This window comes from Dendrobates tinctorius, unplaced genomic scaffold (assembly GCF_039654945.1).
Source record: "Dendrobates tinctorius isolate UK_male_01 unplaced genomic scaffold, ASM3965494v1 ptg000203l, whole genome shotgun sequence".
Classification (NCBI taxonomy): domain Eukaryota; kingdom Metazoa; phylum Chordata; class Amphibia; order Anura; family Dendrobatidae; genus Dendrobates; species Dendrobates tinctorius.
In genome coordinates this window covers 6,639,735-6,665,636 of record NW_027361870.1, presented here as the reverse complement: position 1 = coordinate 6,665,636, position 25,902 = coordinate 6,639,735, and the positions used below count along the sequence as shown (strand labels likewise).

General features: G+C 46.6%; 1 protein-coding gene across 1 annotated transcript in view; it reads right to left on the bottom strand.

Moving 5' to 3' along the window:
• Positions 1 to 19,840, bottom strand: part of CNRIP1 (cannabinoid receptor interacting protein 1) — a 39,162-nt gene extending 19,322 nt beyond the window's left edge. Inside the window, exons 1-2 of the mRNA XM_073553795.1 lie at positions 19,462 to 19,840; positions 10,189 to 10,333 (exon numbers count right to left, since the gene is read on the bottom strand). Coding sequence (XP_073409896.1) covers positions 10,189 to 10,333; positions 19,462 to 19,640 — 324 coding nt within the window. The 5' untranslated portion in view covers positions 19,641 to 19,840. The remainder of the gene's footprint in view (positions 1 to 10,188; positions 10,334 to 19,461) is intronic.
• Between the last annotated feature and the right edge of the window lie 6,062 nt (positions 19,841 to 25,902).

Here is a 25,902-nt window from a genome sequence, read left to right as displayed (position 1 = left end):
ACATTATGGCAAAACATATTAAATATATTTATTAGGTAAGTGACATGCAAAGTCAATTTTCAGGCTGTTTCGCCAACAAAAAGAGATATTTTTAGTTTAAAGAGCTCACTAACGACACAGCACAAACACCCCATTGTTCACATCACGGGGAAGGTGCCTTTTGTTGTTACATAACTGGGAACAATTCTGGGTGTTATTAGGGCTCTAATGATATTAATTAAGCATTTCAGACTGCACACGGCCTCCTTCATGTGTTTGTGTTATTAGAACATGAAATTTCCTTAGTTTGTTGGGATATTTCCAAATAACCAAACATTAAGGCTCTTGCCAAATGTTCTATTTACTAAAAAATATTCCTTACTTCAGTCTTACCAGGCCCCATCATCCATCTGCTGATAGAATTATAAGGACGTCTAATAAGTAGACTCGAAATATAATTTTGGACACCTTAACAAACGGAATTGACTATTTAATGATGGCGTGGTTAGATGGGACATCGCTTGGGCCTTATTTATCACGATTGTCCAAAAAAAAACAAAAAACGTCTAGTTGTCAATAGTGATCAATCAGAACTCGGCTTTCATTTTTTAAACTGGTCTGGGAAAATGAAAGCTGTGCTGTAATTGTGTCAGGAGGGTGTCACATCCCCCTTGAAGACCTGGAGTTAGACGGTCACATTGGATAATGAATCTCAGATCTTCTTTAAAGATGGTGTGATTTGTGTCCCATATTAAATTAATTTAGTTTCTTCTGGTGCTGAAGAGGTTAACAACCCTTTCTATGCTGGTCAGAAACATGCAGCTCCATTTCAGCTGCTTCTGATCTGGTCATTATCTGTTCCTTTAAAAACTCACCAGACTTTCTTGTCCCAGCCAGTGAAAGATTCATCTTCCTGTGCTGTGTGCTATAGCTAAGTGGTTGGACTGGAGTTGTTGTAGTATTGATCTGTAGTTTGCTGTATTACATGTGTCTATTTATCTCCTGGTCCCTGTTCTCTTTTAGTTTATTCCTCCCTGTCCCTATTGTTGGTTATTGTTTTTGTATGATAGAGGTTTTCTGTTATCCCTGTTTTGTCTTTGTGTCTTGTTTACATTATATTTATCTCCCATGTCTCAAGGGGTGGGGGAGGGGCAGATCAGGGTTTAAGAGGAGCATAGTAAGGTTGGAGACTCAAGCCTCTCTACCTTCAAGAGTACCCACGTGACAGGGATAGTCAGGGTCCCAGTTACAGGGACAGTTTGAGGCCCCCTTCCTTACCAAAGACCTTCACAGTGTGACAGATTGGTTGCTATTGGCAACAAACAGCTTCAATATTACCTACCATGCACCCTGTGAATGGAAGCTTTCTGTGACGTCTGCCTGCGGTCTGGGCTGCAGCCAGACAACACCCCGAGAAACACTGATACCCTTTACCCCTATACAGGGATCTGGATTTATAGCAGAGCCCAGGAGGTGCTGTCTGAATAGGAGCAATGACCAGAGCAGGACGGTCGCCAGAAAGGTGTTCCAATACAGGACACAGAGGAAATGATATCCGAGACTAAACCAGTCAGGCAGAAATGGTATAAAAACAGTAGACAGTAGCAGAGTCAGATTCCAGGCCGAAGCCAGAGTCATAAACCAGGAGAGTCGCAGAGGTACAGAATCGTTAGGCAGAAGCAGGGTCAGAAGTCCAGGCAAAAGTCAGAGTCAGTCAAACAGTAATTCACACAGTAACACGGAGGGGAACCAAGAATATATCCGGCGGCCTGCAAGAGCAGTCCCAAGGTATTTGAGGGATCAGGTCATCCCTCACAGGCTCCTGGGCTGATGATGTCATCCGGACCGCCCCCAGGACCAGGCTGGATGGTGATGCACCAGCCCCTTCATGACTGACCGAGGAGCGAAGCCTGCGTCCAGCGGACGCCTGCGCAGGAGCCTCATAACTATCGCCGCCATCACTCGGGGTTGAAGCACAGCGCCTCCCAAAGACCGAGGCCGGAACCGCAAGCCACGAGTCAGACTGTGATGGGACAGTCCGGCGCCTCCTAGTGGTCGAGGCTGGGACAGCAGGCCCTGAGTCTGACGGTGATGTGACAGTCCGGCGCCTCCTAGTGGCCGAGGCCGGGACAGCAGGCCCTGAGTCTGACGGTGACGTGACACTTTCAAAGGAAATCCTTGTGACTTGCACACACAAGTTTTATGGGGAGACTAGTTTTTTAGTAAGACGGTCGCTGGAGTAAGTTATATTATTTCAAAGGAATGCGCCTCATCTTAATGCATTTAGGCATCGAAGGCTAGGCACACATTGCGCTGGTACCCACTGATTGGGCTTGTGCAGTCGACCGTCGTTTTGGTCAAAACATTGAATCGCAATCAGACCAATGTTATTCAATGAGGTTGAGCACATGTCTGAGTGGTCCGAGAAAAAAAAAAATCACAGCATGCTTAATTTGCTTCCGATGCGAATCGCACTGAGCCATTCAAGTTTATGGTTTTGTGGGGAAAAAAAAATAAATACAATAAAAAAAAAAAATCAGACCCCACTCAAATGATATCCAAGTGCAAAATCAGACCCCACTCAAATGATATATAAGTGCAGTCCAATTTTCTAGGACTACCAGAATGGAAAATTTTATTTATTTATTTTTTTATATACTTCACATGCGATAAAAACCGTTTTGCCACTCAAATCCTACTCTGAACAAACTCTGAGTAGCATAATTCTAGGTTTTTTTCTCAAATGGAGAGCATACATACAGAGGCCACAGTTATCATGGATGTCTTCTCATCTGTCCCTAGATCTTACTACCCCAAGTCACTTCTCATTGTGTGGTTCCCTCAGCAAATGTCATTAATACCCTGGAAGTTAATAGGGCCTAGCAAATTTTTCTGCTGGCATGAGAAATCATGTAAGAAAATCTCCCACTATTTAAATAGTTTTCCACTATCTCTTCCACGCCTACTTGACAGTAGTAGGACACAGCAAGTACAGGTCTTTAAGTTTTGTTTCCTCAGCCAAATTCCTGCTTTACATAACTCTATATCACTTATTAGACAATGTACGTCCTCATCCAGACAAGTGTATTTCAGCCTTTTCGGTCTCTTTCGAGCTCCAAGATACATCCAGACTGGTCAACTTCCCTGATCTAACGGACTTAGATGAACACCTAGCCTGTTTATATATAAAGCTAGACAGGTGTACTAATCAAAGCCTGCAGAGCTAGGATTTAACTCTAGCCTATCTGGCATTGCTATAATGTAAATATGGCCTTAGTGTTGTGCAGCAGATAAAAAATATTATGAAAGTAGCTCATTTTGATATAAAAATAAATCAATACTTCCCCTCACCAATAATTCAAGAAAAGCCCACTCAACCAATGACTAGATATGGAAGGCTATGGTTGTGGCTAGTAATTAGTGGAGAGGTCAATTTTACGCACGGGGTTTTGGAACTACTGTGCCACGGTCCTGAGAAAGCCTGGAGGAGCATAACTAGGCGAAAACCTGGTTCTTCACTAGTCCTTGATGGAGTGGTTAGATGTGAACCCAGGTGGACGCCAGGTGCGGACTCTGGAGCCACGGCTCCAAGGGTCAGGAAATCAGGACCAGCCAAGAACTGGATTTGCAGAAGGGATACGGCTAGCAGACAGATGCGGAGACAAACACAGGCAGGAAAGGTACATGAACACAAGATGGCCAAAGGTACGGGATCACAGGTGTAGGAAAACAGGAGCTGGTACAAACGGATCAGAAACAGAACTAGGCACAGGCAGGGATGGTTTGGATATAGGAACAGCAGGACAGACTAGAACAAGTGCAGACAAGGGGGACAAGATAAGGTAAGCGGGACAGACTGGATCAGATGCAGAGAACACAGGAACGGGGACCTAACAGCTAAATAGCAGGAACTATACTGATAACTGAAATTGTTAAGTAACCTCTCCTTTGTGGAAGGTGCCTTAAATACCTAATGTCTCCCAGCCATTGGCTGGAGACATTTTCAAAAGACAGCATGCGCCCCCTTTAGGAAAGAGGGGGAGCGCGCTCCAAGCACTATCCCAGAAGGCCTGCGGTAAGGGCAAGTAGTGATTCTTTTCCTATTTTATATAAGTATGATTCCTTTTCAAAATATTTTTTGGGTATCAGCCCCTTTAACAAAAATTCTTTTAATTTCTAAAGTATTGAGATAGAACCAGGACGAAGACTGATTAAGTGCGAGAAAAGGAGCCATGGGGAATCAGTGAGGTGATTTTTTTTTTAATAACTACTATTCATTTATACCCGTCTAAGCCCTTTTCCAAATATTTTTATTGGCTGGACAACCTCTTTACTGATCTGAACAATGTTGTGACTGTTAATTTGGATATACTACAACGAACAGGTAATTTTTCCTGACAATCATATACATGCTTGACTTGGCCAAGCAACTATGATGTATTTCCATGACAAGAAAGGATTAAGATGCCGGCAGAGAACGATGCCTCTTTTAATGAGAACAAAGTATCAGGTATTTTGGATCCCACATGCCAAATTTCTCTTCCTTTGACATTGGCAAAATCAAGCGTCCCCCCAAACAAATGAAAATGGACGAGTGCATCTGACTTATTTTTTCTGTGCGGTGAGATTTTAAGTTTAAATATCATTTAATTTGAAATTTAAAAAAAAACCTGTGCCGATTCAGCATTATTTATTTGTTACATTGCTTTTACTCCAGTTCTCGTAAATGTTTAAACATTGCACAATGCGATGCAATCATTGGTGAGCGCGCATCCTCTGTGCTGCAGTAATTTGTCCGTGTAGCTGCAGATTAGAGTTGTCCCATGGTGATTAACCTAGATCACACATACAGGTGCTTCTCACTAAATTAGAATATCATCAAAAAGTTATTTCAGTTCTTCAATACAAAAAGTTTAACTCATATTATATAAAGTCATTACAGTCAGAGTGATCTATTTCAAGTGTTTATTTCTGTTTATTTATGTTAATGCTGATTATTATGGCTTACAGCCAATGAAAACCCAAAAGTTATTGTCTCAGTAAATTAGAATAATTAACAAAAAAAAACACCTGCAAAGGCTTCCTGAGCGTTTAAAAAGATCCCTTAGTCTGTTTCAGTTGGCTCCACAATCATGGGGAAGACTGCTGACCTGACATATGTCTAGAAGGCAGTCATTGACACACACCACAAGGAGGGTAAGGGTACCGTTACACTAAGCGATGCACCAGCGATCCCGACAACGATATGGATTGCTGGTGCATCGCTAAGTGGTCGCTAGTGAGCTGCCACACAGGCAGATCTCACCAGCGACATAGCTGCGGTCAGGGGTCGCTACTTACCTGTCAGACGCGGCGATCCTGAAGTCCTCCCGCCCTCGTCCACGCGTCACTCGTCGGCGCCACAGGAAGCACCCGACGAGAAATGGTCCTGGACGTTCTCGCGCGATCAGCGATAGCCAGCAGGGGAGCTAGTCGGAGGTAAGTATCACACATAGCGATATCGCTAGCAATATCGCTGCTACGTCACAAAATCAGTGACGTTACAGCGATATTGCTAGCGATGTCGCTATGTGTAACGGGCCCTTAAGCCACAAAAGGTCATTGCTAAACAAGCCGGCTGTTCACAGAGTGCTGTATCCAAGCATATTAATGGAAAGTTGAGTGGAAGGAAAAAGTGTGGTAGAAAAAGGTGCACAAGCAACCAGGATAACTGCAGCCTTGAAAGGATTATATGAATAAAAAACGAATCTGAACTGAAAAAGTAAGTTAATGTGTATGCACAATGTAAGTGCATATTAACACATGACCAATAACTAGAGAAAGCAAAAAGCAAAAAACACAAATATCCTGAACTAAAAAGTAAAAAATAAACTGCAAATAATGCATAAAGGTAATAATAATAAAAGCTGGGAAAACCATCCTGTCTGGCCTAAGCTTTTACCAGTGGTTCAGCTGCTCGATCCTTGTTCACATTCACCTCATTTGGCAAGTGAAAAGGTTTTAAATACTAGAGTAGGGACTGTCCCACAAGGGTTGCCGTGACGTGGCGGGATGGCTTGTACATTATTTTGATTAAAATTATGTTTACTAAATACCCTTATTATTATTATTATTACTATTACCTTTATGCATTATTTGCAGTTTATTTTTTACTTTTTAGTTCAGGATATTTGTGTTTTTTTCAAAAATTTCGGGGAGATTCACAAGGAGTGGACTGCTGCTATTGTCATTGCTTCAAGAGCCACCACACACAGACGTATCCAGGACATGGGCTACAAGTGTCGCATTCCTTGTGTCAAGCTACTTATGACCAATAGACAATGTCAGAAGCGTCTTACCTGAGCCAAGGAGAAAAAGAACTGGACTGTTGTCAGGGCTCCAAAGTGTTGTTTTCAGATGAAAGTAAATTTTCATTTCATTTGAAAATCAAGGTCCCAGAGTCTGGAGGAAGAGTGGAGAGGCCACAATCCAAGCTGCTTGAGGTCTAGTGTGAAGTTTCCACAGTCAGTGATGGTTTGGGGAGCCATGTCATCTGCTGGTGTAGGTCCACTGTGTTTTATTAAGACTAAAGTCAGTGCAGCCGTCTACCAGGAAATTTTAGAGCACTTTATGCTTCCCTCTGCCGACAAGCTTTTTGGAGACGGAAATTTCATTCTCCTGCAGGACTTGGCACCTGTCCACACTGCCAAAAGTACCAATACCTGGTTTATAAACAACAGTATCACTGTGCTTGATTGGCAGCAAACTCGCTTGACCTTAACCACATAGAGAATCTATGGAGTACTGTCAAGAGGAACATGAGATACACCAGACCCAACAATGCAGACGAGCTGAAGGCTGCGATCAAAGCAACCTGGGCTTCCATAACACCTCAGCAGTGCCACAGCCTGATCGCCTCCATGCCACACCACATTGATGCAGTAATTGATGCAAAAAGTATTGAGTGCATTTACTGAACATACATTTCAGTAGGCCAACAATTCGGATTTTAAAATCATTTTTCAAGCTGGTGTTTATAAAGTATTCTAATTTACTGAGATAATGACTTTTGGGTTTTCATTGGCTGTAAGCCATTATCATCAACATTAACAGAAATAAACACTTGAAATAGATCACTCTGTCTGTAATGACTCTATATAATATGAGTTTCACTTTTTGTATTGAAGAACTGAAATAAATTAACTTTTTGATGATATTCTAATTTTGTGAGAAGCGTGCGCCTCTTAATGAATCGGTCGTTTATTATGACACCACCACGCGTCCTCAACGTGCCCTCATCCAGGCCGGCTTACAGTATATCTCTGACACCTATATCAGAAGATCATTTTCTTATTACATTTTCTACTTTAAATGTGTAGAAAACTTAGAGCATTTCCAGAATAGTTCTCATTGGGTATCTTTAGCAGTTTTTTTGAGTTTTCCCTTTCTATCACCTAAATTCTTGTATTCTGATACAAAAATGTTTCCTTACATAGCAGTTAGTCATAAACTTTGTCCTTTGAAGTCAATTATATGTTCTTGAGGGTATATAACTGCATGCTTTGTTCACTCTTTACAGTAATCCATTAAAATACTTTGATATACAGTGCGCAAAGACATCGCTGTATGCAGATCCTTTGTTTTTATGAATGTTTGACCCCTTAGTGACGGAGGTAATTTTGACCTTAATGACCAGGCCAAATTTTTAAAATCTGACCAGTGTCACTTTATGTAGTAATAACTCTGAAACACTTCAATGGATCGCACTGATTCTGAGATTGTTTTTTGTGACATATTGTATTTCATGCTAGTGGTTGATATGATTTGGGTATATTTATGAAAATATCGAAAAATTTGACAAAAAATGTGAAAATGTCACAATTTTCAAACTTTTAATTTTTATGCTCTTAAATCAAATAGTTATACCACACAAAGTAATTCACAAATAACATGTCCCACATGTCTACTTTACATGGGGACAATTTTTGAAACATAAGTTTTTTTTCGTTAGAAAGTTAGACGGGTTCAATGTCGATCAGCGATTTCTCAGCAAAATTTACAAAACCATTTTTTTTCTTAAGGACCACATCAAGCATGAAGTGACTTTAAGGGGTCCATATGACAGAAAATACCCAAAAGTGACACCATTTTAACCACTTTATGATGGAGGTATTTTCGTTTTTTGCTCCCCTTCTTCCCAGAGCAATAACTTATTTTTCCGTCAATATGGCCATGTGAGGGCTTGTGTTTTGCGGGACGAGTTGTACTTTTGAACAACATGATTGGTTTTAACATATCATGTACTGGAAAACAGGAAAAAAATTCCAAGTGCGTTGAAATTGCAAAAAAAAGTGCAATTACATAATTGTTTTTTGTTTTGCTTTTTCACTAGGTTCACTAAATGCTAAAACTGACCTGCCATTATGATACTCCAGGTCATTACGAGTTCATAGACACCAAACATGTCTAGGTTCTTTATTACCAATATGCTGAAAAAAAAATTCCAATTTTGTTAAAATTATAAATAAATTGCGCCATTTTCTGATACCCATAGCGTCTCGATTTTCTGGTTGGGTTAGGGCTTACTTTTTGCACGCCAATCTGACCTTTTCAATGATACCATTTTGGTGCAGATACGATCATTTGATAGCCCGTTATTGAATTTTAATGCAATTTTGCAGCTATCAAAAAAACGTAATTCTGGCGTTTTGACTTTTTTTTCTCGTTATGCCATTTAGCGATCAAGTTAGTTATTATTTATATTGATAGATTGGGCGATTCTGAACGCGGCGATACCAAATATGTGTATGTTTGATTTTTTTATTGTTTTATTCTGAATGGGGCGAAACTTTTTGATTTGAACTTTTAGATTTTTTTTTAACTTTTTAAATTTTTTTTAAAACTTTTTTTTTGTACTTTTGGCATGCTTCAATAGTCTCCATGGGAGACTAGAAGCTGCCGTAACCCAATCGGCTCTGCTACAAAGAGGCGATGGTCAGATCGCCTGTATGTAGCAGAATTGCTGACTTGCTATGAGTGCCTACCACCGGGCGACGCTCATAGAAAACCGGCAGTGAAAACCACAGAGGTCTCCAGAAAACCTCTGGTTGTCGTGGCCCTGATCGTTTTCTCCACGGTCTCAGCTACCCGCTGTAGGTGAAACCCCAGAGAATTTCCGTCGCTGGGGAGCACTATACACTTATTCCTGTTTGCGGTTTTAAACGGCAGTGATGGAATAAGGCCCCTTAAAGGCCGCCGTTTTAATGCATATCGGCAGTCGTTAAGGGGTTAAGAATTACGCCCACAAATATTTTTTTTTTAATTGAATGAGCGTCTGTGATGTGTAGTGTGCGTGAATGAATATACTCACCTACCGCTGCTCTCTGGTATCTAGCACCATTCTGCTTCGCTTGTCGGTGACGTCACCGGACTTCAGACTCTCTGACTCAATCTATATGTCTATCTTCTGTCTGTGTGCCCGCAATGAGTTTTTGGTTACATTTTCACGCTGCAGATTTTTGCTGAATGAAAAACAGCATCTTACAGTTCCAGCAAAAAGGATGGGATTTATAGAAATTTCATGCCCATTCTTCTTTGTTACTCAGAGTAAACTGACCTGCCATGCGTGTTCCAAATTCGCAACATGTCAATATCTCCTGCGGGAATGCTGAGTTTTCTGTGCACATTTTCCCAATAGAATTGCATTAAGTGTAAAAAAAACACACAAGCATTTCTGCAGCGGATATGCATAAAAAATACATGCAATCTGCACATGACTATCAACGTTTTGTTAAAGGGAATCTGTCACCTCATTTTTGCCCTATGAGCTGCGGCCACCGCCATCAGGAGCTTACCTACAGCATTCTGTAATGCTGTAGATGTGCCCCCGATGTAACCTGAAAGAAAAACGAGTTATATTATACTCACCCCGGGGACCGGTCCGGTCCGATGGGTGTCGCGGTCCGGTCTGGTGCCTCCCATCTTCTAGCGATGACGTCCTCCTCTTATTTCTGCTGCGGAAAGGTCAGAGAGGTCCGGCGCCTGCACACTGCAGTACTTTGCCCTCAACAGGGCAGATAAAGTACGCCTGCGCAGGAGCCGCGGCAGAAGTAAGGAGGAGGATGTCACAGAAAGCAGAAGAATTGCCACCAAGAAGCGTTTTAGAGGGATAAAATCAAATAGCTGAAAAAAAGTAAATTCCTAAAAAGTTGTAATATACTTGCTAGGTACCTGGATCATGACTTGGAGCGGTTGCCTCTCCCCACTTTTGGTGTGAGTCACTCCCTCAGTATCATAGAAGGCTGTGTAACAAGCCATCTGAGGATCTCTGGATTTTTCTTCTAGGGGAATGACCAATCCTCCTAAATTCATTGTCCTGAAAGAGATGTAAAAAAAAAAATATAATTAATATATAATCACATGGGAGAAACTGTCCCTGGGGTGGTTTGGCTTACACCTTCTTTTCTAGCGGGTTTTGGTTGTCCTGCAAATACTGTGGCCCTGGTGCATAATGCATTTTATTGATCTGTATCATGAGTCCTGCCTGCATCACTTTCAGCGTATGATCTCTGTAACTGCACACAATCAATGCAGGATTTCACAGCCCATTACGTCCTCAGCCTGGGGAAAGGGTCAGGAGAGTCCCACCTACTTATACATCCTGGTAATCTGAAATAATCATCCTCAGGAATGTGTACTGCTTCAATGAAATGTTGAACGAACTGATGTATTAATCAGGACAATAACACAATATAGGATGGTAATAATGACATTGATATACATAAGGGTAAAGACGAGGTTATAGGCCCTGGCCATTTTGTTCATTAGTGGGGAAAGCACTGGATAACCTTCAGGGATGGTGCTATTAAATGCACAACAAAACTGAAAATTATTTTCAAACTATTAAAACCTATACTATACCATCATTGACCTACAAAGCCATCCAGGATCTGTCTCCTCCGTATATCTCCCAATATTATCCAACATGTAATCTCTGGTCCTCTCAAAACCTCCCTCTCTCCTCCAAACTTATATGTTCCTCAATCGATCGCCTCCAAAACGTCTCCCGAATATCCTCTGGAATTCTGTGCTCCAACACGTCCAATTATCCACCACATTCGGAACTTTCAGATAGAACTTGGAAGCACCATCTCTTCAAGAAAGCTTACAGCCTGCAATGTCTGCCTGCCACCTCACCACCACTGCGCTGCTGAAACCACCCAACCTACTGTCGCCTTCACCATTACCCTGTAGACTATAAACCCGCAAGGGCAGAGACTTCTCCTTTCTGTACCATTCTTTCATTGTTAGTTTGTTCTCTGCAATTAAGATTTGTATTTTGTATGTAACCCCTCATGTACAGCATCATGGAATCAATGATGCTCTCACAGTAAAGAATAAAAATAATAATAATAATACCTTATGCTTCACTAAGATATGCGATTGTTCTCAGAATAAAACAGCAATTTTTTGTCCAGTTTGATATTCTCATTCGCCAAAAATACTTTGCATAGTTTCTCCTACCCAATACAATGTTAAGCATGGACAGCAGATGTATTGAACATGGATGGCATCAGAGCAAATGTTGTTCCTATCTTCAAAAAGGGGAAGAAGGTGGACCCAGGCAACTATAGGCCAGTGAGTCTGACTTCTATACCAGGAAAGATCTTTGAACAAATTATTAAACAACATGTATGTCAATACCTGGATAAGAATGAAGTGATTAAACAGAGTCAGCATGGGTTTGTAACTAATAAGTCATGTCAGACTAACTTAATTTCCTTCTATGACGGAATCACTGATTGGGTGGATCAAGGAAATGCTGTAGATATAGTATATCTTGACGTCAGCAAAGCATTTGACAAAGTATCTCATACAATCCTTATTGAAAAAATGACTAAGTATGGAATGGACAAGGCAACTGTTAGGTGGATTCATAACTGGCTTAGTGATCGGACCCAAAGAGTGGTCGTAAATGGCTGCACATCCAGTTGGAAGAATGTCTCAAGTGGGGTACCACAGGGCTCTGTCCTGGGCCCTGTATTGTTCAACATCTTTATCAACGATTTAGGTGAAGGAATTGAGGGTAAACTGATTAAATTTGCTGATGACACAAAGCTAGGAGGGATAGCTAATACTAGAGAGGAGAGAGAGAGATATCAAAAAGATTTAAATAAACTGGAGAAGTGGGCAGCAACTTACAGAATGGTTTTTAACAGGGAAAAATGCAAAGTACTACATCTGGGCAATAAAAATGAAAAGAGCATATACAGAATGGGAGGAATAGGCCTAAGCAACAGCACATGTGAAAAAGACTTGGGTATACTAATAGATCACAGACTGAATATGAGTCAACAGTGTGATGCAGCAGCAAAAAAGGCAAATGCAATTCTAGGATGTATTAACAGAAGCATACAGTCTAGATCACGTGAAGTCATTATTTCCCTCTACTCCTCTTTGGTCCGACCTCATATGGAATATTGTGTCCAGTTTTGGGCACCACATTTTAAAAAAGACATCAACAAACTGGAGCAAGTTCAGAAAATGGCGACCAGAATGGTGACCGGTCTGCAAACCCTGTCTTATGAGGAAAGGTTGCAGGATTTGGGATTGTTTAGTTTGCAAAAGAGAAGACTGAGAGGAGACTTAATAGCTGTCTACAAATATCTAAAGGGCTGTCACATTGTAGAAGGATCAACTTTATTCTCATTTGCACAAGGAAAGACTAGAAGCAATGGGATGAAACTGAATGGGAGGAGACACAGATTAGATATTAGAAAAAACTTTTTGACAGTTAGAGTGATCAATGAGTGGAACAAGCTGCCACGAGAAGTGGTGAGTTCTCCTTCAATGGAAGTCTTCAAACAGAGGCTGGACAGACATCTGACTGGGATGATTTAGCGAATCCTGCTTTGAGCAGGGGGTTGGACCAGATGGCCCAGGAGGTCCCTTCCAACTCTACAATTCTATGATTCTATAATTCTATTGTCTGTGATGTCCACAGACCCATAGACTTGTATGGTTGATTTTTAATCTGTGACTTATCAAAAAACAGATATGTGAATATCACCATAGACCAGACCTGGACAAAGCGTGGACCGAAACTGCTGAAGGGCTGAAACAGTGGCCCACAGACTGCACCGTGCCCTCCCCAGACCGCAATCCATCTGCTGCCACCGTCACCGCTATTAACAGGATGCAGACAGTGGTGAATACAATGGTGAAGGAGGGGCTCAGGTTGTATATGGGAGTCTATGTGGGGTTCAGGCTGTATACAGGAGGCTATGTGGGGCTCATACTGTTTATGGGAGGCTATATTGGGCTCATACTGTATACGGGAGGCTATGCGGGGCTCATATTGTATATAGGAGGCTTTACCTTGTCTTACCTTTGGCCACTTTAAAAAAAAAAGGGTGAAACTCCCCTTAATTTTTTAAACAGCATGCAGTGAGCTCTTATAGGGGTTATCCACTACTAGAAAATCCTAATCTAATCAATTCAGGGCCCGAACTAAAATGAAGGCAGTGTTTGCTCCTCATCTGCTCCACTGTTCTTGCCGGTGGCATGGCATTGTTGTGTCACATGCCAGCTACAGCTGTCTCATGCATGCTCCCTGATGGGATACTGATGAGCTGCGTGGATAATCGGGATCGAGCATCCATATTAAGACTTGTTTGCAAATTATCTACTGGTGTCAATGCACCATAAAGGTAAGTTCAGACAAATGTATTTTCGGTCTGGCTGGAAAACGAACCACTTTAGCTTAGCAGACAGACCAATGTTAAATCACCACTCCAGCGTTGTTTTCTTCAGAGGTGGAGTGGCGCGTTAAATCTAAGCCCCCTGCCCCCGGTCATATACTCACCCTCTGGCGTCTTCACAGTTTTTTCAGTGTCACTCCGGTCCCGCGGTTCCATTTTGTTAGCGCAGCTTCTTACTGGCCGAAAGTCAGAAGTTGCATCACATGTTCTCAATACAAGCCTATAAGAGCCAGAACAAGGGTCTAATAGACTTGTATAGAAAAGTGACCTCGACGCCGCTCCGAGAAACACTGGAGCTGCCGACAGGTCAGTTTTCACTGGAGACCAATTCGAGCGACGCTGGAAACGGATGAAGGCGGCAGATGAGCATCAGACAGGAGGCAAGGGGATTTACATTTAAAGCACCGCTCCAACGGAGCAATTACAAAAAAAATGCTGGAGTGGTGCTTTAATCAATATGGTAATTCACAAGCTTTTTTCCACATGGATCAACAGTCTATGTGAAAAAAATTGCAGCAAAAAACAAGTATGCTCACCTCCCAAGCATACTTGACGCTTGCATAATATCGCTATGTCACATGAGCCCTGCAGCCAATCAGTGACTGCTGAAGCTCATTCAGACGTCGGTGCAAACTGGTTCGAGTACGGACCGCAATCCACAGACTGGCTGCAGATCTCCCGACCAAAGTGTGACAGCCTCATAGAAATACACACAGGAGACCCGCAGCCAGTCCATGCGCCTACCGATTTGCACGGACGTCCGAATGAGCTCCTACGTGAGAGAAGTGTGAGCTTCTGCAACCCGATGGCAATCACTGATTGTTGCAGGGCTCATGTGACATAATAATGTCATGCAAGCAACAGTGGATGCCGCTCCAACATCACTGGCACAGCGCCGTCTCAGGGGGAGGTATTTTTTTTTTTTATTTCGCATTGACCACCGTTTGTTTAAGATCTGTTGTCCAAGTTGTGGAAATCCCTTTAAACATAGCAAACCATATTTAGCCTTGTGTAATTCTTTTTATTGATGTACAAAAACGGATGTCACTGATTTCAATACAGATGAAAAATCGTCCTTTTTTGGATGAAAAATTGATGTTTTTTCATATGCTCCTGTGGACTTAGCCTTAGAAAGCTGTAATAAAAATTATGTAGATTATTTACTACACAATGGTATTGACATTAGCTTTAAGAAAACCATAAGATAATAATATATGTAATGTATAAGATATATTTAAAATCAAAGAAATGGGTCTGCACACCTGATGGTATAAGTGCAATGTGTAGGTGCATTCACACCGTGGTCATTAGCAGACAAAACCTAGGATAAAAGCAAATATTCTGCACTAAGTAAATAGTAATAGTACATGTAAATAACACGGCGTACTTGGTTGATACTATTTTGATTTAAAAAAAAAAGCATAAAAGCCCCCCCACTGTGACACGGAGTAACAGATCGGGACGGTCCTATCTCTAGTATTCAAGCTCTCTATGTGACAGCAGGCCTCAATAAATGGGCACAGAGCAGAACCCAGGTGTCATGTAGGGACTAGGGACTGTGGCCGTCTACTCAATCCAACGATCTAGGGGCGCCCTAGTCTATCCCTTTCCCTGGATTACTCCTGAAGGTGGAGATGCCGGGGTCACGTGCCTTGCTAGACTCCTATATTAACCCTCATCTGTTCCCTTCTCCACCTAGGGGGCATGAGGCAAGAAGTGTACAGGGAAAAAATGAAAGGTACGGTATATGAAGGTGAAAACCAAATAGGAGAGGATGAGGATGAACACACAAACTCCACACAATAATCTCCTGAACATCTCTCCAAATGCCTTCTCCAAACATGAACTTCACCTGCAACTCCTAACCAGGCAGAAAGAACTATCATGGGTAATTCCCAAGTGAGAGTTGCAGCATATATAGCAAAGAGGAGTGGCCAACACTGAAGAGATCAATTAAACTGAGTAACCCTTGCACTGACAGCAAGGAAAAAACTGAACTATTGTGAAGATGGTGAAGCAGTTCAAATCACAGCAGGTCTCGTGAACCCGCATGCCGCAATCTTCTGACCCCCTCTGTATCGCGGTATCCCGTGACACCAGGTCGGACTGTTTTGCACTTGTCCGTGGAAAGCTATATAGGCTTAATACACAGCCTAAAAAGGAGGAGAGGCAAAATATATGTTTGCTTACAAACCCTTGACAGATCTACAATTAATGTCTAGAATTCCTGAAATTTGCCTCTATTTTTTTTTTCCTAGAAAGCGCGCACAAGTCCTTACAGTAATATCCAAAAGGAACTGACCATCGATCTGGAAGCAACAAAACTATGTTTTTTCCATTAACTTGATCCTAATTAGATAAATACAAAAATACTGGAAATAATGTAGAAATATTCCAATAATCCATGCATCAATTAATCACTCCATGGATAAGGCACTACCGGAGACCAGAATATATGGTAACATAAAAATACATATACACACAGATACAATATAATAATAAATAATGATAATATAAATATAATGATTATAAATATATAAAGTGACCGTGCTATAATGTATAACCAAATTTGTATTAATAAAGTGCAAAGTATAGATGTAGTGCAGCAAAACGGCTGTGCCGCAATATATATGTAAAATAATAAATAGTGCAACAAAACATATTAAACATAAAAAGAGCAATAAGTGGCTCAAGTGCATACAATTAAAGTGAATCACTGTAAAGAAGTTGCACAAAAACAAAAAGTGAAAATAAACAATCAATGCTGCGTGTAATACCTATATGCTGCAGGGGTCCCCGGGATGTGCCAGCCCCGACGCGCGTTTCGGCGTACCCCATACATTCTGGTCCCCGGTAGTGCCTTATCCATGGCATTGACCCCCTTTATACATATTTGATTTATTTATATATATGCTAATTATCAATAAAGTAATTTTGGACACTTTCTCGGTGGTTTTGTTGGTTCTATCTTATTGTACCGAGTGGTCTTGTTTATATTCCATGTGTGCTCATGTGCGTTGAATTGACATCGTATTATTGCACTTTCTCCTGGAGTATATTTTAATCAATTAATCACTGTATAGTTTAACTACTTGAGTCTATGGGAAATATTAATATTGTGTTTAGTAATTAATAGCACAGAAATGAATAGCTATTACATTATACACATGCCGAGGATGGATGACCTGGTTGTGTTCATTCTTGGCTGCACTGCATATAATATCTATATACCCCCTGCCGTGATTATCTGCAAATCCCCAAACATCTGTGCAAAATTGTGTTACGCGACCATATGGGGGGATCCAACCACCCATTACGGCCTAGACAGGGAATCTGGATTCAAGGATATAAAAGGGGAAGAAAAGCTGTCATCTGCGTGATACCAAACGTGGCCATGATTCTTCCGTTATCATGCCGTAACGTATCAGCCTTGTGGCTTCATGCCCTCTATGAGGATCTGATTAATGGAAAGGCCTAATGGACCAAGATGGATCCAGGGGCTCACGGCATGTCCGAGCCTGATGACAAGGATGGATCCAGGGGCTCACAGCATGTCCGAGCCTGAGGACAAGGATGGATCCAGGGGCTGACAGCATGTCCGAGCCTGACGACAAGGATGGATCCAGAGGTCCACAGCATGTCCGAGCCTGAGGGCAAGGATGGATCCAGGGGCTCACAGCATATCCGAGCCTGAGGACAAGGATGGATCCAGGGGCTCACAGCATATCCGAGCCTGACGACAAGGATGGATCCAGGGGCTCACAGCATGTCCGAGCCTGACGACAAGGATGGATCCAGGGGTCACAGCATGTCCGAGCCTGACGACAAGGATGGATCCAGGGGCTCACGGCATGTCCGAGCCTGACGACAAGGATGGATCCAGGGGTCCACTGCATGTCGGAGCCTGACGACAAGGATGGATCCAGGGGTTCACAGCATATCCGAGCCTGACGACAAGGATGGATCCAGGGGCTCACAGCATGTCCGAGCCTGACGACAAGGATGGATCCAGGGGCTCACAGCATGTCCGAGCCTGACGACAAGGATGGATCCAGGGGTCACAGCATGTCCGAGCCTGACGACAAAGATGGATCCAGGGGCTCACGGCATGTCCGAGCCTGACGACAAGGATGGATCCAGGGGTCCACTGCATGTCGGAGCCTGACGACAAGGATGGATCCAGGGGCTCACAGCATATCCGAGCCTGACGACAAGGATGGATCTAGGGGTCCACAGCATGTCCGAGCCTGACGACAAGGATGGATCCAGGGGCTCACAGCATATCCGAGCCTGACGACAAGGATGGATCCAGGGGCTCACAGCATGTCCGAGCCTGACGACAAGGATGGATCCAGGGGTCCACAGCATGTCCGAGCCTGACGACAAGGATGGATCCAGGGGTCACAGCATATCCGAGCCTGACGACAAGGATGGATCCAGGGGTCACAGCATATCCGAGCCTGATGACAAGGATGGATCCAGGGGTCACAGCATGTCCGAGCCTGACGACAAGGATGGATCCAGGGGCTCACAGCATATCCGAGCCTGACGACAAGGATGGATCCAGGGGTCCACAGCATGTCCGAGCCTGATGACAAGGATGGATCCAGGGGCTCACAGCATGTCCGAGCCTGACGACAAGGATGGATCCAGGGGCTCACAGCATGTCCGAGCCTGACGACAAGGATGGATCCAGGGGCTCACAGCATATCCGAGCCTGATGACAAGGATGGATCCAGGGGCTCACAGCATGTCCAAGCCTGACGACAAGGATGGATCCAGGGGCTCACAGCATGTCCGAGCCTGAGGACAAGGATGGATCCAGGGGTCACAGCATGTCCGAGCCTGAGGACAAGGATGGATCCAGGGGCTCACAGCATGTCCGAGCCTGACGACAAGGATGGATCCAGGGGTCACAGCATGTCCGAGCCTGAGGACAAGGATGGATCCAGGGGCTCACAGCATGTCCGAGCCTGACGAGGCAACTTCTGATTGCCCTGATGATCTCGGGGCCCAATGACGCTGATTGATATCAATCTCCATCGCAATAATCGCCCCATACACGTATCATCTACACTGAACATATAAAGGCCCAATCCAAGAAATCCCCAGCAAAAATGGATTTTAGGCTGTTTTCCCACAATTTTTGTTGCTGTTCTACGGCGATCAAAATGCTCAATGTGTGAACGTAAACTGATCAATTATCAATATTTATCCTATAAACATGGCAATATTGACAAGACGTGGCCGCAGGGCAGAGAGCAGGGAAACAAGGACGGTATTGATACACACTGACCCGTACACAGGGCCGGGATCCCGGGCACCGGCAGCCGGAATATGCCAGGAATGTGCCTGCTCAGGAGGAGGAGGCAGCACACAGGGATGAGCAGCGCTGAGACCACCATTACCACCACAGGGATGAGCAGCGCCCCCCACAGGGATGAGCAGCGCCCCTCGGCGCCCCCCACAGGGATGAGCAGCGCCCCTCGGCGCCCCCCACAGGGATGAGCAGCGCCCCTCAGCGCCCCCCACAGGGATGAGCAGCGCCCCTCGGCGCCCCCCACAGGGATGAGCAGCGCCCCTCGGCGCCCCCCACAGGGATGAGCAGCGCCCCTCGGCGCCCCCCACAGGGATGAGCAGCGCCCCTCAGCGCCCCCCACTGGGATGAGCAGCGCCCCTCAGCGCCCCCCACAGGGATGAGCAGCGCCCCTCGGCGCCCGCAGCGCAGCCCTGCACCACTCACTTGGCTCTCACCGCTCCCGGCTTCAGGGCGACCTCGATCTTGTATTTGGCTCCAGTTAACAGTTTGATCGTCCGGTTCTGGCCGAATCTCTGCCCGTCCACCTTAAAATACACCGGGCCGTCATTAGGCTGGATCTTCAGGGAGACCGAGATTTTCACCAGATTAGGGATCTCCCCCATGTTGGAGCAGAGGACACTGACAGCTCGGGGAGGAGGAGGAGGAGGAGGGATCACGCGCTCCCTATGGGACCAGCACTGACGGATGGTGCAGGCAGCAGGGCAGAGCCATCCACCGGCGGCGGCGGCACAATGCGCGAGTGTGAGCTGTAATCCGCTGCATATAATCCAATCTCTGAGATGGGGGAGGGAAGGCAGGATCTCCTCCCTGCAAGATAGGAGCACACTGACTGCACAGGGGATAAGGAGCACACTGACTGCACAGGAGATAAGGAGCACACTGACTGCACAGGAGATAAGGAGCACACTGACTGCACAGGGGATAAGGAGCACACTGACTGCACAGGAGACAAGGAGCACACTGACTGCACAGGAGACAAGGAGCACACTGACTGCACAGGAGATAAGGAGCACACTGACTGCACAGGAGATAAGGAGCACACTGACTGCACAGGAGACAAGGAGCACACTGACTGCACAGGAGACAAGGAGCACACTGACTGCACAGGAGATAAGGATCACACTGACTGCACAGGAGACAAGGAGCACACTGACTGCACAGGAGACAAGGAGCACACTGACTGCACAGGAGACAAGGAGCACACTGACTGCACAGGAGATAAGGAGCACACTGACTGCACAGGAGATAAGGAGCACACTGACTGCACAGGAGACAAGGAGCACACCGACTGCACAGGAGATAAGGAGCACACTGACTGCACAGGAGATAAGGAGCACACTGACTGCACAGGAGACAAGGAGCACACTGACTGCACAGGAGACAAGGAGCACACTGACTGCACAGGAGATAAGGAACACACTGACTGCACAGGAGAAAAGGAACACACTGACTGCACAGGAGATAAGGAGCACACTGACTGCACAGGAGATAAGGAGCACACTGACTGCACAGGAGACAAGGAGCACACTGACTGCACAGGAGACAAGGCGCACACTGACTGCACAGGAGACAAGGAGCACACTGACTGCACAGGAGACAAGGAGCACACTGACTGCACAAGAAACAAGGAACACACTGACTGCACAGGGGATAAGGAGCACACTGACTGCACAAGAGACAAAGAACACACTGACTGCACAGGAGACAAGGAGCACACTGCCTGCACAGGAGACAAGGAGCACACTGACTGCACAGGAGACAAGGAGCACACTGACTGCACAGGAGACAAGGAGCACACTGACTGCACAGGAGACAAGGAGCACACTGACTGTACAGGAGATAAGGAGCACACTGACTGCACAGGGGATAAGGAGCACACTGACTGCACAGGAGATAAGGAGCACACTGACTGCACAGGGGATAAGGAGCACACTGAATGCACAGGAGATAAGGAGCACACTGACTGCACAGGGGATAAGGAGCACACCGACTGCACAGGAGACAAGGAGCACACTGACTGCACAGGGGATAAGGAGCACAAGAGATAAGGAGCACACTGACTGCACAGGAGACAAGGAGCACACTGACTGCACAGGAGATAAGGAGCACACTGACTGCACAGGAGATAAGGAGCACACTGACTGCACAGGGGATAAGGAGCACACTGACTGCACAGGAGATAAGGAGCACACTGCACAGGGGATAAGGAGCACACCGACTGCACAGGAGATAAGGAGCGCACTGACTGCACAGGAGATAAGGAGCACACTGACTGCACAGGGGATAAGGAGCACACCGACTGCACAGGAGACAAGGAGCACACTGACTGCACAGGAGACAAGGAGCACACTGACTGCACAGGAGACAAGGAGCACACTGACTGCACAGGAGATAAGGAGCACACTGCACAGGGGATAAGGAGCACACCGACTGCACAGGAGATAAGGAGCGCACTGACTGCACAGGAGATAAGGAGCACAATGACTGCACAGGGGATAAGGAGCACACCGACTGCACAAGAGATAAGGAGCACACTGACTGAACAGGAGACAAGGAGCACACTGACTGCACAGGAGACAAGGAGCACACTGACTGCACAAGAAACAAGGAACACACTGACTGCACAGGGGATAAGGAGCACACTGACTGCACAGGGGATAAGGAGCACACTGACTGCACAAGAGACAAAGAACACACTGACTGCACAGGAGACAAGGAGCACACTGACTGCACAGGAGACAAGGAGCACACTGACTGCACAGGAGACAAGGAGCACACTGACTGCACAGGAGATAAGGAGCACACTGACTGCACAGGGGATAAGGAGCACACTGACTGCACAGGAGATAAGGAGCACACTGACTGCACAGGGAATAAGGAGCACACTGAATGCACAGGAGATAAGGAGCACACTGACTGCACAGGGGATAAGGAGCACACCGACTGCACAGGAGACAAGGAGCACACTGACTGCACAGGGGATAAGGAGCGCACTGACTGCACAGAAGATAAGGAGCACAAGAGATAAGGAGCACACTGACTGCACAGGAGACAAGGAGCACACTGACTGCACAGGAGATAAGGAGCACACTGACTGCACAGGGGATAAGGAGCACACTGACTGCACAGAAGATAAGGAGCACAAGAGATAAGGAGCACACTGACTGCACAGGAGACAAGGAGCACACTGACTGCACAGGAGGTAAGGAGCGCACTGACTGCACAGGGGATAAGGAGCGCACTGACTGCACAGAAGATAAGGAGCACAAGAGATAAGGAGCACACTGACTGCACAGGAGACAAGGAGCACACTGACTGCACAGGAGATAAGGAGCACACTGACTGCACAGGAGATAAGGAGCACACTGACTGCACAGGGGATAAGGAGCACATGACTGCACAGGAGATAAGGAGCACACTCCACAGGGGATAAGGAGCACACCGACTGCACAGGAGATAAGGAGCACACTGACTGCACAGGGGATAAGGAGCACACCGACTGCACAGGAGATAAGGAGCGCACTGACTGCACAGGAGATAAGGAGCGCACTGACTGCACAGGGGATAAGGAGCGCACTGACTGCACAGGAGATAAGGAGCACACTGACTGCACAGGAGACAAGGAGCACACTGACTGCACAGGAGATAAGGAGCACACTGACTGCACAGGGCATAAGGAGCACACTGACTACACAGGAGACAAGGGACACACTGACTGCACAGGAGACAAGGAGCACACTGACTGCACAGGAGATAAGGAGCACACTGACTGCACCGGAGACAAGGAGCACACTGACTGCACAGGGGACAAGGGGCACACTGACTGCACAAGAGATAAGGAGCACACTGACTGCACAGGAGACAAGGAGCACACTGACTGCACAGGAGAGAAGGCGCACACTGACTGCACAGGAGACAAGGAGCACACTGACTGCACAGGGGAAAAGGGGCACACTGACTGCACAGGAGACAAGGGGCACACTGACTGCACAGGAGACAAGGAGCACACTGACTGCACAGGAGACAAGGAGCACACTGACTGCACAGGAGACAAGGGGCACACTGACTGCACAGGGGACAAGGGGCACACTGACTGCACAGGAGACAAGGGGCACACTGACAGCACAGGAGACAAGGGGCACACTGACTGCACAGGAGACAAGGGACACACTGACTGCACAGGAGACAAGAGGCACACTGACTGCACAGGAGACAAGGGGCACACTGACTGCACAGGAGACAAGGAGCACACTGACTGCACAGGAGACAAGAGGCACACTGACTGCACAGGAGACAAGGGGCACACTGACTGCACGGGGGATGAGTGAGGAGCACACTGACTGCACAGGAGACAAGGAGCACACTGACTGCACAGGAGACAAGGGGCACACCGGCTGCACAGGAGACAAGGGGCACACCGACTGCACAGGAGACAAGGGGCACACCGACTGCACAGGGGATACCGACTGCACAGGGGATAAGGAGCACACCGACAGCACAGGAGATAAGGAGCACACCGACTGCACAGGGGACAAGGAGCACACCGACTGCACAGGAGACAAGGGGCACACCGACTGCACAGGAGACAAGGGGCACACCGACTGCACAGGAGACAAGGAGCACACCGACTGCACAGGAGACAAGGGGCACACCGACAGCACAGGAGACAAGGGGCACACCGACTGCACAGGAGACAAGGGGCACACCGACTGCACAGGGGACAAGGGGCACACCGACTGCACAGGGGACAAGGGGCACACCGACTGCACAGGAGATAAGGAGCACACTGACTGAACAGGAGACAAGGGGCACACTGACTGCACAGGAGAAAAGGGGCACACTGACTGCACAGGAGACAAGGGGCACACTGCACAGGAGACAAGGGGCACACTGATTGCACAGGAGACAAGGGGCACACTGACTGCACAGGGGGATAAGGAGCACACTCACTGCACAGGAGATAAGGAGCACACTGACTGCACAGGAGATAAGGAGCACACTGACTGCACAGGAGACAAGGAGCACACTGACTGCACAGGAGATAAGGAGCACACTGCACAGGAGACAAGGAGCACACTGACTGCACAGGGGACAAGGAGCACACTGACTGCACAGGAGACAAGGTGCACACTGACTGCACAGGAGACAAGGAGCACACTGACTGCACAGGAGACAAGGAGCACACTGACTGCACAGGAGACAAGGAACACACTGACTGCACAGGAGATAAGGAGCACACTGACTGCACAGGAGATAAGGAGCATACTGACTGCACAGGGGATAAGGAGCACGCTGACAGCACAGGAGATAAGGAGCACGCTGACTGCACAGGAGACAAGGAACACGCTGACTGCACAGGAGACAAGGAGCACGCTGACTGCACAGGAGATAAGGAGCACACTGACTGCACAGGGGATAAGGAGCACACTGACTGCACAGGAGATAAGGAGCACACTGACTGCACAGGGGATAAGAAGCACACTGACTGCACGGGAGACAAGGAGCACACTGACTGCACAGGAGATAAGGAGCACACTGACTGCACAGGAGACAAGGAGCACACTGACTGCACAGGAGACAAGGAGCACACTGACTGCACAGGAGACAAGGAGCACACTGACTGCACAGGAGATAAGGAGCACACTGACTGCACAGGGGATAAGGAGCACACTGACTGCACAGGAGATAAGGAGCACACTGAATGCACAGGGGAAAAGGAGCACACTGACTGCACAGGAGATAAGGAGCACACCGACTGCACAGGAGACAAGGAGCACACTGACTGCACAGGGGATAAGGAGCACACCGACTGCACAGGAGAGAAGGAGCGCACTGACTGCACAGGAGATAAGGAGCGCACTGACTGCACAGGGGATAAGGAGCGCACTGACTGCACAGGAGATAAGGAGCACAGGAGATAAGGAGCACACTGACTGCACAGGAGACAAGGAGCACACTGACTGCACAGGAGATAAGGAGCACACTGACTGCACAGGAGACAAGGGGCACACCGACTGCACAGGGGACAAGGGGCACACCGACTGCACAGGGGACAAGGGGCACACCGACTGCACAGGAGACAAGGGGCACACTGACTGCACAGGAGACAAGGGGCACACTGACTGCACAGGAGACAAGGGGCACACTGACTGCACAGGAGACAAGGGGCACACTGACTGCACAGGGGACAAGGGGCACACTGACTGCACATGAGACAAGGGGCACACTGACAGCACAGGAGACAAGGGGCACACTGACTGCACAGGAGATAAGGAGCACACTGACTGCACAGGAGACAAGGAGCACACTGACTGCACAGGAGACAAGGCGCACACTGACTGCACAGGAGACAAGGAGCACACTGACTGCACAGGGGACAAGGGGCACACTGACTGCACAGGAGACAAGGGGCACACTGACTGCACAGGAGACAAGGAGCACACTGACTGCACAGGAGACAAGGAGCACACTGACTGCACAGGAGACAAGGAGCACACTGACTGCACAGGAGACAAGGAGCACACTGACTGCACAGGGGACAAGGGGCACACTGACTGCACATGAGACAAGGGGCACACTGACAGCACAGGAGACAAGGGGAACACTGACTGCACAGGATACAAGGGGCACACTGACTGCACAGGAGACAAGAGGCACACTGATTGCACAGGAGACAAGGGGCACACTGACTGCACAGGAGACAAGGAGCACACTGACTGCACAGGAGACAAGAGGCACACTGACTGCACAGGAGACAAGGGGCACACTGACTGCACGGGGGATGAGAGAGGAGCACACTGACTGCACAGGAGACAAGGAGCACACTGACTGCACAGGAGACAAGAGGCACACTGACTGCACAGG